Source organism: Macrobrachium nipponense, chromosome 13 (assembly GCF_015104395.2).
Source record: "Macrobrachium nipponense isolate FS-2020 chromosome 13, ASM1510439v2, whole genome shotgun sequence".
NCBI lineage: Eukaryota > Metazoa > Arthropoda > Malacostraca > Decapoda > Palaemonidae > Macrobrachium > Macrobrachium nipponense.
This window is the reverse complement of record NC_087206.1, coordinates 62,041,166-62,064,763: the sequence shown is the minus strand read 5'-3', so window position 1 is coordinate 62,064,763 and position 23,598 is coordinate 62,041,166. Positions and strand designations below refer to the sequence as shown.

Below are 23,598 nucleotides of genomic sequence, written 5' to 3'. Positions count from 1 at the left end.
GACTCCGGGTGTGTCTCTGCAGCAGCTCCTTTGTCCGAGAACCTATGGTTCTCGCAGCAGAGGCACTCGGCCTGGAATCTACTGCCATGGCAGCTTTCCAGGCCGTCTCCTGTCTAGATCTGTGGTCCCTCACAGTATCTAAGGTCGCAGCCAACTCCGGGGGAATTTTCTCCCGAGATGACTCGGCCTTTAGGAGACTTTTTGCCAGTCTGGAGAAGAGCCATCTCCTTCCTTGCCCACCAGCTGTGAACCTGTGGGCCAACCTGGTTCTCCGACGAAGGGACGCTGTCCTTACTCGGGTTTTTCCAGGGCGGCCGGGCTGAAGCGGCGTTGGGTCTTCGCAACGGACCTCTACGGAGTTCCACATCTCTCTTCCCAGGAGAGATGGTGGACGCTGCGGTGGACAGACGGCGCACTGACGACAGTGACCGTCTGGTTCACCAGGCAGTCTCGAAGGCTTCTGGGCAGCCTCGGACTGCGGCCAAGTCTAAGAGCTCGGCTAGCGCTTCCTCGGTGGCTAAGACGGTAGCGGCGTCGAAGCCCCGGGGAAAGACTCTGTCTTCTTCGACTTCTACCAAGGGGAGCCGTAACCAGCCCTCCTCCCAGCCCACCCTCCTCCTCCCGTGGAGGCTTCTGGAAGAAGTCGAAGAAAGGGGGGGCAAACGCTAGGGACGGCGTTCCACCCCTCACCTGCTGCCGGAAGTGGGGGGTGTGCCTGGCCAGCCATTGGGCAACTTGGCAGCGCTACGGCGCCGAGACCTGGATTGTAGATGTCCTTCGGGAGGGATATCTATTACCCTTCGAATCTCGGCCACCCTCACCTCCAACCCGGTCCAACAACAGTCGTACGTTCCAGGGTCATTGAAGGACGTAGCATTGAGACAGGAGATCAAGACCATGCTGAGCAAGAAGAGCTGTAGAAATCGTCACGGATCAGTCACCATAGGCTTTTAACAGTTCGACTCTTCCGTGGTGGAAAACGTCTACGGGAGGCTGGCCGCCCGGTGATAGATCTCTCTCCTTTGAACCGGTTTGTTCGCCAGACCGGTTCACGATGGAGACGGCACGTTCAGTGCTCGACTCCATCAGGGAGAATGATTTCATGCTTTCAGTGGACTTGAAGGATGCGTATTTCCAAATACCCATTCATCAGTCCTCCAGAAAGTACCTCCGCTTCATCCTCGACGGGACGGTGTACCAGTTCAGGGCACTTTGCTTCGGTCTCTCAACCGCCCCACAGGTGTTCACAGAGTGTTCACTCTGTCTGCTTGGGCCCATTCGCACGGGATACGTCTGATGAGGTATCTCGACGATTGGTTAGTCCTGGCGAGCTCCCGCTCGCAGTTGCTAACAGGACAGGGATCGACTGCTCGAGTTCTGTCGCGATCTGGGGATCGTTGTGAACTTCGAAAAGTCCGATCTCGAGCCCAAGCAGAGGATGAGTACCTGGGTATGCTGATCGACACGGTAGCAGGGCGAGTCTTCCCCGCAGACTCGCGGATCAGCAGATTCAGGGAGACAGCCAACCAGTTCCTGTCAAGGCAGGAACAGGTAGCTCAGCGATGGCAAGTCGTGATCGGACACCTGTCGTCACTCGAGAAGTTAGTCCCTCACAGGCGTCTTCACCTGCGGTCTCTTCAGTGGAGACTAAAGGAGAGTTTGGTCACAGGCGACGGATCCCCAAGCTTTCCAGTGTCACTGACACGGAGGTGAGGCAGGACCTAGCCTGGTGGCTGGACGACAGGAACCTCTTAAGAGGAGTGCCTCTGCGCACTCCCCCCCCGGACATGCGCTGTTTCTCAGACGCATCGACCGAGGGATGGGGCGCACACCTGGAGGAGTTGCTGACTTCAGGAGTGTGGGACGAGAACGACAAGCACCTTCACATCAATGTACTGGAACTCAAGGCAGCGTTCCTCGCTCTCCAAGAGTTCCAGGACCGCTTGATGGGACACTCAGTGGTGTTGATGTGCGACAACACCACGGTAGTGGCCTACGTCAACAAACAGGGGGGCCTAGTGTCTCTCCCGTTGTACCAGTTGACTCGGCAGGTGCACGAGTGGGCCGAGGCACACTCAATAGAGCTGTCGGCACGCTACATTCCAGGGAAGAGGAATGTAGTAGCAGACACGCTCAGCCGTCGGGATCAGGTGATAGGGACCGAGTGGTCTCTACACCAGGACGTGGCGGAAAGGAAAGGCTCTTCGACCTGTGGGGGCGACCAGTCGTGGATCTGTTCGCCACCCGGCACAACAGGAAGCTCCAGGTGTTCTCTTCGGCCGTGCCGGACCCATGGGCAGCTGCAGAGGACGCTCAATTCAACACCCGTGGGACAACCTCTTCGTCTATGCCTTTCCCGTTCAGCCTGATTCGCAAGGTGATCAGTCGAGCACTGGTCACGACCCCTAATCTCAGGATGATCCTGGTGGCTCCAAATGGCCACAGGCCATTTGGTATCCGGACCTGCTGGCTCTTCTCGCAGAGAACCGAGAGATCCCCCTTGGCACAACCTTCTCGACCCAGGTCCACACGTCGAGCGGTACCACCGAGCAGTCCAGTCCCTAACGTCTTCACGGCTGGCTGTTATCCACCATCTCTTGCGAACGAGAGGCTTTTCTCGTAGCGCAGCAACAGAGATGGCTGGAAACGTCCGTCAGTCCTCTGCAGCTGTGTACCAGGGAAGTGGGCCGTCTTCTGTGGTTGGTGTCGTAGACGGGGTCTATCTCCTCTCAGAGCCACTCTTCAGCAGGTAGCGGATTTCCTCGTTTTTCTTCGCCGAGAGAAGCTCCTCTCAGTCCCCACAGTCAAAGGATCAGAGCCGCCCTGGCTCTCGTCCTGAAACTGAGGGGATTGGACATCTCGAACTCGTTCGAGATCTCCTTGCTTATGAGGAGCTTCGAAAGGTCTTGCCCACCCAGGGAACTCAGGCCCCCTGCGTGGGATGTGACTCTCGTCCTTAGGAGTTTGACTCGAACGCCGTTTGAGCCACTCCGAGAGTCGTCAGACAGGATCTGACCCTCAAGACCCTCTTCTTGCTGGCCCTGGCATCGGCGAAGAGAGTAGGTGGGAACTTCATGGTCTTTCCTATGATGTACGACACGCCAGGGGATGGGGATCTGTGACGCTCGATTTCGTCCCGAACTTCGTTGCGAAGACTCAGAACCGTCGTCCCTGACGACAGGTTCGAGTCATTCACGATTCCCTCCCTAATGGACTTCACCGATAATGATGCGGATGAGATGCTGCTTTGTCCTGTGAGGGCGCTACGGCGCTATCTGAAGAAAACTCGACACCTCAGGCCTGAGTGTCGACGCCTCTTCGTTAGCACCGGGGTAACAAGAAAGAAGTATCCAAGAACACTCTTTCATTCTGGCTGCGTGAGGTCATCAGGAGGGCGTATAGGCTGATGGTAGTGACCGACATCCGTACGTCCCGTCCGAGAGCTCACGAAGTAGAAGTATTGGCCCCTCGTTGGCGTTTCGTAAGAACTTCTCCGTGGCGCAGGTCCTGAAGGCAGGGGTCTGGTCTAACCAGACTACCTTTACGTCCTTCTACCTTCGGGATATTGCCCACAGGTCCTTGGATACCTTTTCCTTGGGACCCGTGGTGGCTGCTCAACAGTTGTGTAGCTAACCCAGACCCTCGCAGGCTGAAACAGCATCGAGTCTGGTGTGACTGTGAGGATGTGTGATGTGAGTGAGTGATGCTGGCTCCCTCTTCCCATCTTTTCCTCCTCCTCTACCTGTGGGCAGAGGGCCACGGTCGTCACTACGCTGGATGAGGACGAGATGCAGGTGAGCTATATGACAGAGCCCCATCCTATCTCTTTCACTAGGGATAGGAGCAGAATATCCACCACTTCCTCCTACAAGGGGGGGGAAGTGGATGCCTACAAGAGTCAAACCCATGACTTTATATTTGCTCCTGTACAGGAACAAGTTCTTACATTGCTGGTACGAAGAGATACGCTTGCCTCTCTCTTAGTACTCGGTCCCAGAGGTCTGACCATTGATCCTGCGGTGCACACCCCGATCATCGACAGAGGCTTGGATCCCTCCCTCGCTCTTACGACCAGGGAGACTTCCAAGGTTGGGCGAACACCAGTCTGTTCACAAAAGACTCAGATTCCTCCCACCAAGAAGTGAGTCTTCCATTGTAAAACAGGACCGAAGGTTTGTATGCCGTGTCGGAAACAAATGACAATTTGTCCAAAATTGCATTTTCCTAACTATACAAACCTGAGGTCCTTTTACACATAGCCCCACCTCATGCCACCCCTCACTCTGCAGTTTTTTGCTTGGGCCAAAAGCAAAAGTGATTTGTTTACCTCCCAGTCGCGCGCGCGCGCCTGTCGGACAAGCAGTTAACTACCGAACCCCTTGTTCGAAAGCTTACGACCTATCCAGCTGCCGCTAGTACCTTCCTATTGTAAAAGGACCTCAGGTTTGTATAGTTAGGAAAAATGCAATTTTGGACAAATTGTCATTTTAGCTATAGACTCCGTCGTCCCCGATAGAAATTCGAATTTCACGGCACACGCTACAGGTAGGTAGGTCAGGTGATCTACCGTCCTGCCGCTGGGTGGCAGGAATAGGAACCATTACCTTCTAGAACCAGGGAATTTTCTCTATCGGTTGAATTGTAAACATACGTTTGCAGTTCCTCCTGACTTGATTTCGTGTTTCATCGCCATCGATCTTCTGGGCTGTCTTTTGCAGGGAAGTACTGGGTCTTTGGTTCGGCCTATGCTTTTATTAACTTTTTAATGAATTTCACTTCGAAATTTCGAAGAAAATATTAAGTGAAACTACCGAAATTATCGGTAGACACTCACATAGTTTGCAATAAAGGGAATTATTAATATTTATTCATTATTACATGTAATAAAAGTTACAACTTTATTGAGGAAATATTAAACTCTAATTGCCTACTTTAGGAAGTCAGAAAAGCATATACTAAATAGATGCGCTTACTTTGGAAGCTTTAATAGCGTTTGTGCTAACGAGCAGTTAGAGTATTAGCAGTACTAGTAGTTGTTGCATCCTCATCACCTTCTTACTCCACAGAAACTACAAATTTATGTATGCAAATTTGAAGATAATGGATGTAGCTCAAAATGCGAGCTCTTAAAAGGTAAGAAGTGAATATAGTGTCCCCCATTGAACGTGGAGGGTTCGTCCTGATCGGCTCTGTCTCGCTCCCAGTCTAGACCTCTTCCAAACTCACAAGCCCAGAGGAGAAGGAATGTCGAAAGCTGCACGGAGGTTTCAGAGAATCCCCACCGATCAGGCGTCCCCTCGGCAGACTCTGTAGAACGTCCCAGACTGCCAAGTTCGCCATTGGAAAGGCGTCCTAAAATAGTGGAGGGTGTGTTCCGATCGGCTCTGTCTCGCTCTCAGGCCTAGACCTCTTCCAAGCTCACAAGCCCAGAGGAGAAGGAATGTCGAAAGCCTTAAGGAGGTTTCAGAGAATCGCCACCGGTCGGGCGTCCCCTCGGCAGGATCTGTAGTAGCGTCCCAGACTGCCAAGGATAGCCGTTGGAAAGGCATCCTAAAACTGTTTTTTCGTCATCCGAATCTTCATCGAAAGGAAAATAGGGTGGAGTTCTGACAAGCTGTCGAGACCTTCTAAAAGATCGTGGAAATCGCCAGCTTGGGATTCTAGCCCGCAGAAAGTTTTCCGGAAGACTATCCACCTGAGAAGAAGAAGAAAGACATTTATTCATTAAACTCCTCCTTTGCCCTAGATCGGATACGGAGAAAGAAGACGACGCTACGAAGATCCTAGGAGAAAGGCTACAGTAGATATCTTCGTTAATAGAAGTTTTGAAGAAGGATCCTCCCAGGAGAAAGGATCGCTTCCTTCCCGTTAAGAAATCCCGTCTGATAGAAGTCTTTGACAGCTCGGACGAGGCGGCCAGGCACAAATCGCTGACAAGGCGAGAGGATTCTAAAGAGGCGCCTGAAGCGGCTGAAATGAGGCACAAAGCGCCTGAAACAAGACGCAAAGAGCCTGAGGCGCCTTAAACGAGGCTCAAAGCGCCTGAAACGAGGCGCAAAGCTCCTGAAGCGCCTGAAATGAGGCGCAAAGCGCCTGAACTGCGCCTGAAACGAGGCGCAAAGTGCCTTAAGCGCCTGAAACTTTTGAAGCACCTGAAATGAGGCGCAAAGAGCCTGAAGCGCCTGAAATGAGGCGCAAAGCGCCTTAAGCGCCTGAGATAAGGCGCAAAGCGCCTGAAGTTATAAACCAGGATCTTCATCGGATATGGAGTTAGAGCCTGATTCTGCGAAAGGTGAAAGACATTCGAGGCCATCTCCTGAAGGACGGGAGTTGTTGCACAGGCGCCGTCGCCCTTCTCAGGATAGTCCTTAATGCAAGTAAAGGCAAGAGCAAGATCGGCTTTTTTTTTCCTGGCGGGGACTCAAGATGTTGCACAGGCGGCTGTAGCCCTTGTCAGGTTAGAATCGGTACTGCTAAAGCTCTTCACCTAAACGAAAGGAGGCGCTCTTCTCTGGTTGCTCATTCTCTCCCAACTTGATGGACAGGAAATGGAAGATAGATCGGAATTGGAAGCCAATAAGGGAGCAGGTCTCTGAGTTTATAAGACCTTAGCGACCTTATTGAAAAAATTAGTTCATTACTAATAAGACGATATTAAAATCTTCCCCCTTCTAAAATAATGTAACCAACCATTTACAGAGAGTGGCAATTGTTTGCAAATTGAACAAGATTCGTACGAGCTCTCATTCATTGATTAGAGGCTCTTCCAGATAATAGAGGCGTAGAATACGGCCTTATATCCAAGAGAATAAAAATTTGAGGGATTCTCTTCGATTCTAGGGTTTTCATTGCGATCTCTTTCGACTAATACTAATTCGTGTTTATTGACGAAAAGAACGAAGAAGGCAAGATTTCCATTCTCTCTCTGCATCGGAGAGGAAAGAATGTAGTAAGAAGACTTGGTGTATACGACTACTGAATGACAAGTCATATACGCATACCATAGTTGCCTTTGTGGTTCGCTACGGAATTATCTATATCCTTACAGGATTTTCCTGGTAAGGACTTCGCTTAAAAGGTTTGTTACGATAATACCTACTCAGCTTCGGTATTTAACAAAGGTTGTTTGGCTTAAATTTGCATTATTGAGAGCTTCCTTAGGCTCGAGAATAATTTTATTATATTCCTTCATTGAATGAAGTAACTGGCAACTCAGGATGAATGCAGCCAGGCAGCGAATGAGACGGCTGGGCTGTCATTGTAAGGCCAATACAGTACCATCCAGTTCTCGGTCATGAGCAGTCGGTTACATCTCTCTCTCCAACGGGATCGAATGGTTAACCGTATATTCCCCCTACAATCATGGACTTAGTCTCGAATGGAGGGGATAGTTAAGCTAACATAAATATTGTCTGCCTTTTGCTAAGAAGCTTTCAATAAGAAAGATATTATATAACCATTCAATGCTGTTTACCGTAGGTAACATTATTAAAGGATTCTAACGCAGCAGAACATTATATTATGTAATGCTCTCATGCTTACGAAAGCATGGCTTATTAGAATATATGCTTAGTGAGAAGATGGATGTAGTAAAGAATTCACTTTAAGACTACGGTATGGTAAAGTCTTTCGAGAAACGCACACAACCTTTTTAGAATCGGATATTGCTCAAGAGAAGATGGATGAGTGGGATGGGAAACATTCTCTTCGTGGCAGAAATGGTTTCCCTGAATGGACTATACTAAGTATATAAGAGTTTTTTCCTACTAAGAACATGTGAAAGGATGTCGGGTACCATAAAGGCACAGATGTTCTGGCACATAACATAAAGAGAATTAGAAGAAAGCGCCAGAAGCGCCAACCTGGCGCAATGCGCCAGAAGCGCCAGCCTGGCGCAATGAGCCAAGAGCACCATCCAAGATATTTTCTCGTTTTAGCGAGTTATTAACCTAAGAGTCCAGTAGCCCCTCAGACAGCACGCTCGGTAACGGCAAGATTCGTTCCTGATTTCGTTACCCATTTAATCACTTAGGCCAATTCCACGACTCTCTCATATTGCAAAGTTAACAAAGAGAACCAATTTGGAAAACAGACAGGGAATGTAACGATCCTTAAGAGGTTCGATGCAAGATTTTGCATGTCCGTGAGAACCTTCTCGATCAACGATAATAACTGTTAACGTATGTCTAACATTTATTGCAAAGAGTTGTGAGAACCTGCGAAAAGTCTTCATAGATCTCTTATCAAGGTAGAAGACGAACAGGCTTCCTGTAGACTGCTTCCTTTTCCTCGAACCAAGAGAGGTAGCAATATACGCCATCTTTATTTTATAGAAAGGGGAATAAACTTTAGTCTTTTTTTCCCCTAAATATAAATTCTTTACAGAATTTAAGATAAAGGGCGTCAAAGATAGAGAGGATAATACTTTATGCCTTATTTTGGCCTTAGAGAGGTTGGATTCACAGAGGTCACGTTCTTCTCACAGCATGTTTTGGAAGTCTTTTCCAAGACAGTGAATATTCTATCAGCATCTATTATAAATGGACCTTAACAACCTCTCCACTCTGAGTCTGTCTGCGTGCAGACTGACCAGAAGTGGACATGAATGAGAGGATTTTTCAAGGTAAATGACAATAGTCATGGACAAGATATAGAATTGCTGCAGATGGTGCTAGAGGGAATGAGGAAACTGTCCTCTTCCGATACCTCTGTGAACCACATAGCGGTTTTTCTTCCCTTTCAGAGGGAAGAATCACCTTATCTGCTATCAAAGAACGCAGTAAAAGGCTATACTCTGTCTCTATAAAGGGAATTGGAGATAGCAGAGGATTAAGATCTTCAGGATCTTATACGATACCTCAATATGACAAGAGTAGGATATCATGTACTTCGAATATGATCTTTTGTGGCCTCAGATTCCGTGTTCCTACAAGATGGAACTGCTCCTCATCAAACTTCTTTGAGAAATTTTATGGGGGAATTCTTTGTTTTCTCTTGGCCCTTAACCTACCAAGAAGACAAATGAATTTTTTGTGCATTGGAATCTCGCATCAGATTCAATGGAGACTCGGCAATGGGTTCTTGCCAGCATAGTATGTCTGGCAAAAGAACTAAAAACCCTCTATTCCTGACTCAACGCTTTCAGATAGAAATTTCGTTGCCCAGGCAGGGTACTTACATTTTCACCTACATAAGAAGAGATGGTTTAAACGTTTTGCCTACAAAGTGTGGGATACGATGAGGGCTCGAAATGCTTCCCAGAAGGTATTCAGAGGGATACAATGAAGAGCTAGAAATCAGGAGTCCTCCCAATTTAAGCTCGTAGTCTCCTTCGACTTCCAAGCCCCTTCCCTTCCTTCGGATAAGGATAGGGAAGATTCTGCAACGAGAAACTTCATCAACAAGTAAGAAGAGATCTCGTTAGCAACGGAAGGATTCAAGAAGGATCCTCCTCGGAGGAAGATTCTTATCTCGTACTGTTAGATGTCCTATCGTCTAATGGATGTAGTTTACTACAATCACCTCCCCTTGCCGGAGAGGCAAAAAGCTCAAAGTGGAAGAATTTCTTCCACCTTTCTCCAGTCTCCTGATAAACTATTGTGGAGATTCAGGACTTTCGGACAATGTAGCGCCAACCAGGCGCCAAATGCCAAAACAGGCGTAAAAAACGCCAGAGGCAGACAGTTTCAATGAACACTGTCATTGTCTGATGAAAAGAAAGAGAGGGTCTCCAACCTAGCGCAGATGCGCTAGAGGCGAACAAATCGGACAGATAAGAGTGTCCGATGTGGACATCGCCAGACATCCTCGAGAGACTACCAAGCTCGAAGCTCCAGCAAGTGGAGAGGAGTCAGCCAGGCGCAAGGCGCCAAATAGTGCCAGTCTGGAGCCAGGCGCGAAGCTACTTCCAGGCGCGAGGCGCCAGCCATGAGTCAGGCGAAAAGCGCCTTCCAGGAGCTAGGCGCCAACCAAGTGTCAGGCAGGCGCCAGGCACCAGCCAGGCGCGAGGCTCCAGCCAGGCTCGAGGCGCCAGCCAGACGCCAGCCAGGCTCTAGGCTTCATCCAGAAGAGATCCATTTCAAAGAAAGCCCTGGTCTTCCTTGAAACAAGTGTGATCGCTAAAGCACTTCATGAGTAACTTGATGATTCCTTCAAACAGCTGAGAATTAAAAGCGCATGAAGTGCGAGCTTTTATGAATTCTTGTTCTTTCCGTAACAATACAGTAAGTCCTCGGGTTACGCCGGTCTCGACTTACGATGTTTCGTGGTTACGAACGCGCCCCCATAAAAATATAAAAAATAATATTTTGCGTCGTTCCGTCTTACGCGGTTTAGCGTCGTAAGCAACGTAAACAAACGCGAACTAGTTCCGGGCGCACGGCGGAAGAATACGCTTTGTGGGGGAGAGGACGGCGTCGCTTCGCTACGCTCATTCCTCGCCCATACGCCATTTTGGTTGTTTACACTGCCTCTCTCTCCCTCGTGTTGTATCGTTTTTGTAACTTTTTGCTCTTTGTTATGGCTCCCAAGCGCAAGGCGGACTCTTCTGATGGTAGTGCATCGAAGAAAAAGAAAGGCCATCACCATGGAAATTAAAGTGGACATTATAAAGCGATCTGAGAAGGGAGAAACAGCCAACAAACATTTGCCGCTCGCTTGGCCTTATCTGTTCGACCGTTGCTACCATTATCAAAGATAAAGAGCGCATCGTTGAACATGTGAAAGGATCTGCTCCTATGAAAGCGACAGTGATAACTAAGCAGCGTAGTGGTCTAATAATTGAAATGGAAAGGTTATTGGTGCTTTGGTTGGAAGACCAAAATCAACGGCGTATCCCAGTCAGCCTTATGGTGATTCAGGAGAAGGCGAAAAGATTGTTTGAAGCGTTGAAAAAAGAAAGGGGGAGGGAAGTGAAAGTGAAGAGTTTGTGGCTAGTAGGGGTTTGGTTTATGCGATTTAAGGCTCGGGCCAATTACCATAACCTTAAATTGCAAGGTGAAGCTGCTAGTGGGGATGAGAAAGCAGCGAGTGAATTTCCTAAAGCGTTGTCTGAGATAATTAAGGAGGGGGGTTATTCTGCTCAGCAAGTGTTTAACGTAGACGAGACAGGTTTGTTTTGGAAACGTATGCCTAACCGCACTTACATCGCCCAAGGAGGAGAAGTCAGCACCCGGTCATAAAGCCAGCAAGGAGAGGCTAACTTTACTTCTTGGGGGTAATGCTGCTGGCGACTTCAAACTGAAGCCCTTGTTGGTGTATCAGGCTGAAAATCCAAGGGCACTCAAGGGCATTTGGAAGGGTCAACTACCAGTAATTTGGAAGTCCAACAAGAAGGCATGGGTGACACTTGCAGTGTTTGAGGACTGGTTCGTAAACCACCATTTTGTTCCAAGTGTGGAGCAGTATTGCGCCTCCAAGGGTATCCCCTTTAAGGTGTTGCTAGTGCTGGACAATGCCCCTGGACACCCTGCCCAGCTGGGAGACTTCAACCCTAATGTCAAGGTGGTTTACCTTCCACCCTAATACCACGGCCCTTTTACAGCCTATGGACCAAGGAGTGATTGCTTCGTTCAAGGCCTACTACCTACGTAAGGACAATTGCTATGGCTTTACAGGCAACTGAAACCAAGAAGGACTTGACTCTGAAGGACTTTTGGAAATCCTACAACATCCTTGATGCTGTAAAGAACATTGCTAATTCCTGGGAGGAGGTTAAGCAAACAAACATGAATGGTGTCTGGAAGAAAATTTGTCCTCAATTTGTGAATGATTTCCATGGGTTTGAGGACACAGTTCAGCTAGTTGTCAAGAACGTTGTTGCCCTGAGTAAGGAAATCAATTTGGAGATGGAGGTTGATGATGTTACAGAGCTGCTGGAGTCTCATGGCGAGGAGTTATCTGCTGAGGACCTGATACAACTGGAGAAGCAGATGATAGAGGAAGAAGAAGAAGCACCCACCCCAGAGCCTAAGGCTTTCACAAGGCAGGACTTGACAAGAGGTTTTTGCGGAGTTGCAGCAAGCGTTGTCAACTTTTGAGGCTCAGGATCCCAACTTGGACAGGTTCACTAGGGTTTCCAGAGGCGTCATGGATTTGATGCATGTTTGTTACAAGGAGATCTTGGATGAAAAAGAGGTCGCTCTCTGTTCAGACTAACCTGGAGCAGTATTTTACGAAGGGTGAAGAGGCCTGCGGAGATCCTGTACCCTCTACCTCAGCTGCCTCTGCTAATCCAGACTCGCCTGCCCCACAATCTCCAGCACCTTCTGAATGTTCTGCTAACCCAGACTCACTGCCCCAGTATCTCCAGCACCTTCTGTAGGTTCTGCCTCACCTAAAGACTCACCTGCCCCAACATCTCCATAGTAGTTTGCCTCACATAAAAATCCCTGCCTCAGCATCTCCATAGATGTTCTCCACCTCAAGAATCACCTGCCTCAGCATCTCCAGTAGTATGTTCTGCCTCACTCAAGAATCACCTGCCTCAAGCATCTCCAGCACTGCTGGACCTCAAGGAATTCACCTGCCTCGCATCTCCAGCAACTTCTGGAAGGTTCTCTCTTCACTAACCTCCCCCAGTCTCTCCAGCACCGCAGCTTCCTCTCCATGTGCAAGCCAATCAAATTAATAATAAGTAAGGAATTGTTCTCTCGTTGTTATTGATAGGTATTTACATTAAATCATGTGGTATTTTTCAATGTTCCGACTTACGCTGAAAATCGTGTTACGACGCATCTTAAGAACGGATCAACGTCGTAACTCGAGGACCCCCTGTATGTCATAAGGACATATTAGCTGTCACTTACGGGAGATGCAACTCTGTGTTGACTTTCCATTACACGAAGGAGGTCAAGTTGACCTACGAGAGATCCTTCTCTCTTGGTTATACGTGTCTAGCGATACGTTGCTGGGATAGGGAGCCGACACTGATCCTCAACTAAGTGAGTTAATTTTTATTTAACATAGTGTTTTTTCTTTGGGTTGTTTGAAAGGAGTTTGGGGATAGCTCTTTTCAAACTAAGCACAAACCCTCGTGTTAGGATCAGGTGATCGGGATCGGTGTTGTGCTCCTTAATTATGCCACTAGGCATAGGTGTATTGTCATGTAAGTGGATAAGACCCCATTGACAGATCTACAAGAACTCTTAGCCATAGGTCACATCCTCGCTGAGGCTCTTGAGACGAAGCAGACTACTAGCAATAGCTAGGAAGTCGGCCCTTTGTCTAAACACATAGGAACCAAGGTTTTATTTATTTATTACCTACAACGTATGTTGTTTACCTGTCTAATCAGTAATTAGCTGTCTCTTACCCTCCGCCAAAGGTGCCAATCAGCTAAGTATATATCTGACAGGGAAGTTGAATGTATGAAAATGATATTGTTATTGTACAATAAAGTTTTATACATACTTACCTGGCAGATATATACGATTGAATGGCCCACCCAGCCTCCCCTCAGGAGACAGGTGGAAGAGAAAATCTGGTTCTAGAAGGTAATGGTTCCTATTCCTGCCACTCAGCGGCGGGACAGTAGATCACCTGACCTACCTACCTGTAGCGTGTGCCGCGAAATTCGAATTTCTATCGGGGACGACGGAGTCTATAGCTAAGTATATATCTGCCAGGTAAGTATGTATGAAACTTTACTGTACAATAACAATATCATTTTTCTGACTTATGCTGTTAGTGTTGATGATTTACTTCTAGAAATGTGTATATTAATTATAGTGTATAAGGAGTTAATTTTGTATTGACTGGTTCGTATTATTTATGATGCGAATACTTTCGTCCGTTGATATGATAGTGGACTGCCAAATAGAAGTGATTAAAGAATTTATTTGCTAGGAAGGGCTTCTAAAGTTAATTTTCATGTATAACACTTACCTGGTAGGTATATATATAGCTATATCCTCCGTCGCACTGGCAGAATTTTCAAAACTCGGCAAGGGCCAACCGCTAGATCACTGGTAGTTCAGGTGATCGCCACCCCTCCCGTTCCCGTGGTGCTGGTGCTCGGAACCATTCCCATTTTCATCAGATTTTCTCTGCCAGCCAAACCGTCAACATCGTTGAGGGTTCCCTGCTAGAATTTCGAGCTCGTTGCTGACTTTTCGCTGTATATGGACGAATTTTTTGGTAACGTATGGAAAGTTAGATTGGCAATCGCATTTGGATTTTTCTTACAATGTCTGATTCTGGTATTATCTTGTAGAGTGTGTGTGAAAGAAGGGTGTAAGGTGAGACTACCGAAAGCTTTGGTAGACCCGCACACTGTGTGTAAGAAGTGTAGAGAGGGTGTGTGTACTTGAGACAATAGGTGTAATGAGTGTGAGAGTTTGAATGAAAAAGAGTGGAAGACTCTCACGAAATATGTGGAGAGATTGGAGAAAGATCGAGTTAGGAGATCTGTGTTTCGGAGTGAGAGGTCAGGCTCTTCTAGTAAGGCCTTGAATGATTCAGTGACTATTTCTCCACCTCCTTCCCAAGTATAAGTTGTTGCACCTTCCCCTCAGGTTTCTCCTGTGCCTGCTGCTGTTTCTGAGGATGCGAAGGACTCACATTATGTTAAAATGTTTGCTGCCCTAGCATCGATGGGCGATCAGATTCAGCGTCTTACTGCAAAGTGGGTGGTTTTTTGTTTTTTTTTGATGGTGTGGTGACAGTTTAGTGGAGGGGGCTGCTGATCGTCTCTCTCGTGCTCCTAGACCTAGACCGCTTCCAAGGTCCCAGACCCAAGGGAGAAGGTATGTCGACAGTCGAAGGGAGGCGAGAGGGGTCCCCATACGATCAGTCGTCCCTTCAGGCAGTCCTGTTGCGTCCCAGGCTGCAGCAGTGCACCGTAGAAAAGGCGTCACTGGGAAGTGTTTTTCGTCCTCCGATAGCTCTGCGTCAGGCAGGTATCGGCGCTATGCGGTGGAATCGCGTCCCCTCAAGAGGATGCACAAACTAGCCTCATCTCAGGACGAACTCGGCTACGCGCAAGAGAGATGGAGTAGCCCCGAGATTTTCTCATCTAGTGAGGATGAGGACGATATTCCTTTTAGAAGGAGGAGAACGTTTCGTTCAAGGGAGGACGCAAGACGTTCTATGGCAGGCGGTTCTCCTGAGAGAGAGACTCCTTCTGCATCCTGGGTGCACTCTCCTGTATCTTCTCCGTCTCGCAGACCTCAAGTCCATTCTCCTCGTCGTACCAGTGCTTCAAGACTTCGCTCTCCGCCTTCGCGTGCGAGCCGTCAGGAAACGGACACTAGAGACTTTCTCAGAGAGATGCAAGTGAAATTAGCTGACCTAGTTAAGTCTTGGGAAGCAACGGATCGGCCTTCCTCAAGTCGTAAGGACGCTTTTCTCCCCGTCAAGTCCTCCAAGAGGACACATGATCAGAGTTTGCCTCCTCCTCCTCGTCCTTCGGTTTCTCGGGCAGGACGCACGGTACCGGCTAAGACGGACGATCGCTCAGTTATGCAGGACGCAAGAACAAGCCAGATAGACGTACGGTGGACGCAGCTCAAGCGATGGACGCAGGACGCAGGCGGCAGGACGTTAACCTGTCTTCCTCCCGACTCTTCTGAGAAGACTTTTGTCAGGACGCGATTACACAGTTGCTTTCTAAACAAGTTTTGGATCCGTACGCTGGGGATAATCTTCGACAAGACGTTGGCTTACAGATGTTTCTACAGCGGAAGAAGACGTTGAGGACTTAGCTGCTGAAGAGGAGAGAGATGTCGAAGCACCGTCTTCTGATTATAAAAGGTTGACTGATTGTCTCCTGTCAATCTTCGAAGGGGATTTTGAACCCTCAGCTCCGTTGTCCCCCCTTTCGAGTTCTCGAGGAACAAAACCCCCAAGAAATCGTTGTTTTTGAAGATGACTCTTTCAATTACTGCCAAGAAAGCCCTTCAAAGGATTAACTCCTGGTTGAAGGAAAAGAGGGAAGCAGGGAAGACTTCTTTCTCCTTCCCTCCAGCCAAGTTGGCCTCGAGAAGTCTGGGGTCTGGTATGCGACAGGGGAAAGTCTCGGCCTGGGAGTACCTGCCTCCTCCCAGGGGGACTTTTCCAATATTGTAGACAGCTCCCGCAGGCATGCTTCTGCACGCGGCCAAGATTTGGTGGACGTCTTCAGTTGGAATCATCTTTTGAAGGCATCTTCCGGACTTTTGAAGTGTTTAACTTCCTTGACTGGTCCTTGGGGGCTCTGGCTCGCACATTAGAAGACAAGGAATCGTCTGCTTCTCAACTTCCAAGCAGTATTATGTCCTGCATGGACAAAGCCCTGAGAGATGGGGCGAACGAATTGGTGTCCCTCTTTACGGCAAGAGTATTGAAGAAGAGGTCCCTCCTGTGCTCTTATGCAGCAAAGGGCGTTTCTAACGCTCAGAAATCGGAGTTGGTTTTCTCCCCACTCTCAGATCAGCTTTTCATTCAGAATTAATTAAGGATATCTTGCTATCTTTGACTCAGAAGGCGACTCGGGACCTTTTGACTTCGTCTGTAAGAAAATATTTGCCCCCCAAAGTGGTTAAGAAGACACCTAAGGAGTCAAGACAGGCTCAACAGCCCTTTCGAGGTAAAACATTTTCTCACCCCTCCTTTAGAGGTAAAAGGGCTCCTCCCAAGAGAGGGTCGAAGCCTGCTAGCAAACAATGAAGCACAAGTCCTCCAGTCATTAGTTGGGGCTAGACTCCAGAGTTTTGGGGGAAGTTTGGCACAACAAGGGTGGGGAGCGGACCCTTGGGTCATCACGATAGCCAGGGAAGGTTACAAGATCCCCTTCCTGAAGAAGCCACCTCTTTCTACATCCCCGAGGGATCTTGGGGCTCGTTACAACAATCCAGAGAAAGAAGAGGCTCTGCAGGAGCAAGTCCTCTCCATGATCAGGAAAGGAGCAATAGAACCTGTTCTGGACCACTCATCCCCAGGATTCTACAACCGGCTTTTCTTAGTAGCGAAATCATCGGGTGGATGGAGGCCAGTACTGGATGTAAGTCATCTCAACTTGTTTGTGGAAAAGACAAAATTTACCATGGAAACGAACGAATCGGTACTGGCAGCGGTGCGTCAAGGGGACTGGATGGGTACCCTGGACCTTCAAGACGCTTATTTCCACATCCCCATTCATCCAGGATCCAGAAAGTACTTAAGGTTTGTGATCCAGAACAGGGTCTTTCAGTTCAAAGCCCTTTGCTTCGGACTTTGCACAGCTCCGCAGGTGTTCACGAGAGTGATGTCGAACGTGGCGAAGTGGCTGCATCTTCTAGGGATCAGAGTCTCTCTCTACCTAGACTACTGGCTTATAAGATCCCAATCAAAACAACAATGTCTGGAGGACTTAGAAATAGTGTTGGAATTGACACACAAATTGGGTCTGATGGTGAACTTAGAAAAGTTCGAATCTGATCCCCAAACAGGAGCTAGTCTATTTCCATCCCCCGAAAGGCAAGTTCAGTGCCTTCGGAAAGTGCAAGCCTTTCTAGAGAAAGACCAATGCTTGGCACGAGAGTGGAAAGCTTACTGGGGGGACTCTCGTCGCTGGAGCGGTTCGTTTCTCTAGGAAGGCTTCACATGAGACCCTTACAAATCTTCCTGAACGAAGTCTGGCCAAGAAAATCGCAACTGGATTCCTTCCTGTTTCGGATTCCTTACAAGATCAAGGAGGAATTGCAATGGTGGCTAACTCCAGGAAGTTAGCAGAGGGTGCGTCGCTCCAGCAGAAGAACCCAGACCTTGTATTATTTTCAGACGCATCGAACGCAGGCTGGGGAGCGACTCTAGGCCCTCAAGAAGTGTCAGGTCATTGGAGCAAGGAGGAAGCGTCTTGGCATATAAACAGGAAGGAACTGATGGCGATTTTCTTGGCTTTGAAAGCATTCAAGGCATTGATCCGCAACAAGGTTGTGCAGGTCAACACAGACAATACCACAGCTCTGGCGTACATTCGCAAGCAAGGAGGAACTCATTCCGTATCGCTGTGCAAGTTGGCGGAAGAAGTCCTTCTGTGTGCAGAGAAGGAGAACGTCACCCTGCTCACCAGGTTCATTCAAGGGGAGAAGAATGTGAGAGCGGACCTGTTGAACAGGGAAGGTCAACTTCTGTCTACAGAGTGGACCCTACATCTAGAAGTATGCCAGAGCCTGTGGAATTTATGGGGTCGTCCAGTGGTGGACCTGTTTGCGACCTCAACAACGAAGAGGTTACCGACATGCTGCTCTCCAGTCCCAGACCGTCAAGCAGTCGCAGTAGATGCCTTCCTTCTAGATTGGACGGGCCTAGATGCTTACGCCTTCCCCCCGTTCAAGATTTTAGGAAAGGTTATGAAGAAGTTCAGGAAGAGTCAAGGGACAAAACTGACTCTCATAGCCCCCTACTGGCCGGCCCAAGATTGGTTCACAGAGGTACTGGAATGGACAGTGGACATACCAAGAACACTTCCAGCAAGAGTAGATCTACTCAAACAGCCTCACTTCAACAGGTATCACAAGAACACCCTCGCTCTGGGTCTGACTGCGTTCAGACTATCAAAAGACTTGTCAGAACGAGGGGGTTTACTAAAGAAGTGGCCAAAACTGTGGCCAGAGCAAGAAGAACCTCAACAATCAAGGTGTACCAGGCGAAGTGGGAGACCTTTCGTAAGTGGTGCAAGAGTCGGAAGGTTTCTTCATCCAGTACCTCTGTGACCCAAATTGCGGACTTCCTTCTGTATTTGAAGGAGGAAGCGGGTTTATCTACTCAAACAGTCAAAGGATACAGAAGTATGTTAGCCTCAGTTTTTAGACACAGATATTACCAACAAGTTGGATCTGAGAGACCTCATAAGGTCCTTTGAAACAAGGAAGGAACGTCGTTACAGAACTCCTTCTTGGAATCTAGATATAGTGCTGAAATATCTAGGAACTAATAAGTTTGAACCGATGGGTCAAGCTTCTTTGAGAGAGGTCTCGAAAAAGACAATCTTTTTGGTGGCCTTGGCCACAGCGAAAAGAGATAGTGAGCTGCAAGCCATTAGTAAACATGTTGGCTGGAAACATGACAAGGCAGTATGCTCTTTTCAGGAAGACTTCTTGGCCAAGAACAAAAATCCATCTCATCCTTGGCCAAGGTCTTTTGAGATTATGGGTCTGTCCGACCTTGTGGGACAAGAACAAGAAAGAGTTCTTTGTCCAGTAAGGGCTTTGCACCATTATCTAGAGAGAACTAGGAGTATTAGAGGGACTTCAGAATCACTTTGGTGCTCTGTGAAGGACCCCAGCAGAGCCATGACTAAAAATGCTATCGCCTTCTTCCTAAGGGAGCTAATTAAGGAATCATATGCTATGCCAAGAAGAAAACTTCGGCCTGCTTAAGGTTAAGGCGCACGAAGTGAGAGCGGTAGCTACGTCCTTGGCATTCAAGAGAAATATGGCCCTCAAGGATATTATTGAGACGACTTTTTGGAGGACTAACTCAGTTTTTGCCTCTCATTATCTTAGAAACGTCAAAACAACTTTTGACAACTGTCAAACGTTGGGCCCTTACGTATCCTCAGGTGCAGAATTGGGCAAAGGAGTTTCCACCCCATAACTTACTAACATGCTAGGATATTTTTAATTAGTTTGTAGCATTTTTTATGTTGTCTGAGAGGGTGTTTATTCCTTCTTCAGTCTATGAATGTAGTTTGTTAGGGATATGTGTGTGTGTGGTTCAGGTTGTCTAACATTTCCTAGCATGAATGCCCGTGGTAAGAGAAGGCTATGGTTTCCTGTCAACAAATTATTGGTCCTCGTCCAGTTGTCAGACACCCTTTTGATAGCTTCTTCAACATTCAGGTCACATCCTAGTTGAGAGCTACTAAGGTTTAGCAGGCTAAGAGGCAGGACCTATGAACTCAGCTACCTTAGCAGGTAAGGAACCAAAGAGTATTTTAAAATTTATTTTAAGTTAAACTCTGACTATGTTGCTGTCTTTGACCCACCCCAAATGTGTCAATCAGCTATATATATACCTGCCAGGTAAGTAACATACATGAAAAATGACGTTATTATGATATAACAAAGTTTCATGTATACTTACCTGGCAGGTATATTATTAATTAAATTCCCACCCGCCTCCCCTCAGAGACAGGGTTCAGAGAAAATCTGATGAAAATGGGAATGGTTCCGAGCGCCAGCGCACGGAATGGGTGGCAATCACCTGAACTACCAGTGATCTAGCGGTTGCCGCGAGTTTTGAAAATTCTGCCAGTGCGACAGAGGATATAGCTATATATATACCTGCCAGGTAAGTATACATGAAACTTTGTTATATCATAATAACATCATTTTAATGTATGTAATTATGTAGTTGAAGGACTAGATAAAAGTGAGTAATGAACTATGCTTTAAATGTGTATTATTGTAAATCGTTAATAGGTGAACATTTAATTTTGAATGGATACAATAATGAACACTACTTTATAAGCTGATTTTTTTCCAACTAAAGAATTTATTGGAATGAAGGTTTTTTTTTTTAATTTTTTTTGGCAGGCTACTACAGAACTGCTAAAGATGCTCGTGCCACCAACTGTTGTAAACAAAACTACTATGTGTAAACCTTCCACTTGTACAAAGGGGGTATACTGCAAACCACATCCATGGCATAGACATACTCAGACAGGTTGGTACTATATTTTTTCAGAAAGGAAATAGCTTGTTGTGCTTCCAAAGTGTGTTCCTCTTAAGGGGTAGTATCGTCTGTGCACCTCATACAGCGCACTGTAGGCATTATTTAAGGTTCTTTGCATTATCCCTTTGGCCCACAGCTGCAACCCATTTCATTCCTTATACTACTGTACCTCTGTCATGTACTTTTTCTTCCATCTTACTTTCCACCCTCTCCTAACAATAGATTCACAGTGCAGCTGTAAGGTATTCCTCCTGTTACACCTTTCAAACCTTTTTACTGTCAGTTTCCACTACAGCACTGAGTGACCTCACAAGCCCCAATGCTTTTCCTCTAGCCTAAAATTCTATAGTCAATTTTATTCTCTAAAGCCTATCAATGTTTTTAGTAGCACTATTGAAGAACTTTGAGATGAAATTTTCTTCCATATTTAGTGGTTTTCTTCCCTTTGTGTTAGCCTTTATAGGCTGGCCTGTACATATATTAATAATACCCTATGACTGGGTACATGTAAAGCTTGCCATTTATTTAAAATAAAAATGTCAATGGAAGGAGGAAGATATACAAATGCTCATGGTATAAAAAAAAATTAAAAAATTTCCTGTATCTGCCACAGGAAGTTGAATCCTGTACCTGCCACAGAAAGTTAGAAGTGGAAAGTGAATACTATATCCAACCCTCTGAACGACCTGTTTTCTGAGAGACTTAAAAATTCCAGCTAATTTTAGCAAGTTATACATACTAGTGCTTTTTTTTCCAAATATTTTTTGGTTCTTTATTTGGATTTTGCAAAAAGTTCACATAATGTAAAAGATAAACTGAAACCAAAATCACCAAAAACTCCCTGAGCATATAGTATATGGACAAACAATATGAGTGTACTGGTATGGGGAGATGTAGTACATTTTCCAAAAAATTTTCATTTCATAGACTATTTTCCCTTTTATCACTGAACTGAGGAGTGAATGTTGCAAAAGAGTTGCCGTATAGTCATTTATTGCCCATTCGAGTTTTTAAAATGTTTTCTTGTAAAGTTTTTTTCAAAAATCATGGTATAAAATAAGGACTGTCTATGATATGCACTGGAAGCCTTTATTAGATACGTCCTCAGGGGGTTAATCAATAGGATGTTGCACTTCTCAGAGTATATCTGTAGTGAATGCTGACCCTGATGTGTAGGGAAATTTAACCTTAGATATATTTTATTGTTCCTTTAGTTTGAGACTTTACATCTCATTATGTTTGAAGCAGTAATGATTATTTTATTTTTATTTTTGTTCTTGTAGCAAAATTTTTTTCGTTTTATGGGTTATGCGTTGTATTCAGTTTCAGACTTGAATTAAATGTTTAGCATGAATAAAAGATATTAATAAGATATTAATGTTTGAGGCATATCAGTAGGCAAACATAAATGAAAGAAGTATTAACAGGGTAAACTTGTATTTTGTTCATGAAACTTACCTGTCAGATATATATATAGCTGTATTTTTCCGAATCCGACAGAAATTTAAACACTTACGACACACGCAGTGGGAGTCAGGTGGTTAGTACCCATTCCCGCCGCTGGGAGGCGGGTATCAGGAATCATTCCCATTTTCTATTCATAATTTTTCTGTCGCCGGTGCTGAAAACACCTGTTTTCAGTACCTCCGTCTTAGGATTTTGGAAACTTCATTGCCGCTAAGTATCCTAATTGTCTTTTGATTTATTCACTTGGATTTGTGGCTAGGCATACGCTATCTTAAATTGATTTGAATTTGATTCATTTTTGCATAAAATATCTGAATCTAGTTAGGCTAGTTTCAGACGGGGTTGTCTGCAAAGATAGGGTGTGGCTACCGTAAGCTTCGGTAGATTCGCACTTGGTATGTACGAGGGGTCATGGGGTCTTGCTTCTTTGTTGAGATTTGTCATGTAAGGAGTGTGAGACTGTCTATTCCGTAAGAAGACGTATGATTCGTATGTACGCAATTAATCAGTAAACATGTCTAATTTCGTGGAAAGAACGTATGATTCGTATGTACGCAATTAATCAGTAAACAAAAGTCAGGGTAGTGAACCTGCTAACCTTCCTGTAGAACTTTATTTTGCATAACCCTGTAGTATGGCCTACGGGCTATGTATATGTCTACGAGAGGTGCTCGCTCTCCTTCATTGCTGTGAAGTGCTACTTCTGTAATTGTTACTCCTAACCCTGCAGTGTTGCCTTCGGGCCCTAAGCAGTGTCTGTAGAGAAATTGCCCTTTCTCTGATACTCCTTCGATTCGTAACTTAGAATCGAAAGTGCTTGCTTTAGAGAGTAAAAGTGAAGTGCAGAAGTGCAGTGATACCCCTTGTGTAGTGGATGGTGCGTCAGATCGGCCTCGTTCGCCTCTAGGCCGGGACCTCTGCTTGACTCCCAGAACCAGTGAGGAGAGCATGTCCGAAAGCCGAAGGAGGGTTACGAGGAACCCCACCGTCTGGCGTGCCTTCGGCAGTTTTCTGATGAAAAATCCCCACAGACTGCCTAAGTGCGTGCACGTGCACGAATCCTGAAGGATTGCTTCTCGTCCTCCGAAGCGTCCTCGCGCGCAGGGGTTGGAGCTTTCGGATGGACTCGCGCCCTCTAAATAGAAGCTTTATAGAAGAGGATTCACGTCCTCTCTCTCTCTCTCTCTCTCGTTATGCGTTTCAGTGAGAAGTAAGAAGGCGAACGTCGCCTGAACTCGTGTCCGTCTTTCCACCGAGAAAATACGTAAAAGAAGTCATAGTAGCAGTAAGCTTTTGAGAGCGGGACAAAAGCCCAAGCCAGGGGGGTGCGCGGTGCACAAGCCAAGCGCGCGCCAGTGGACGCCGAGCGTGCGTAAGCCAGTGGACTGCCGAGCGTGCGCGCCAGTGGTACGCCGAGCGCGCTCCAATGGACGCCGAGCGCGCTCCAGTGGACGCCGAGCGCGCTCCAGTGGACGCCGAGCGTGCACCAGCGCACGC

General features: G+C 46.9%; 1 protein-coding gene across 1 annotated transcript in view; it reads left to right on the top strand.

The window, feature by feature from the left end:
* LOC135225352 (zinc finger MYM-type protein 4-like) overlaps nt 1-23,598 on the top strand; it is a 106,216-nt gene that overhangs the window by 58,032 nt on the left and 24,586 nt on the right. Inside the window, exon 11 of the mRNA XM_064264686.1 lies at nt 20,496-20,625. Within this exon, the coding sequence (XP_064120756.1) occupies nt 20,496-20,625 (130 nt within the window). The remainder of the gene's footprint in view (nt 1-20,495; nt 20,626-23,598) is intronic.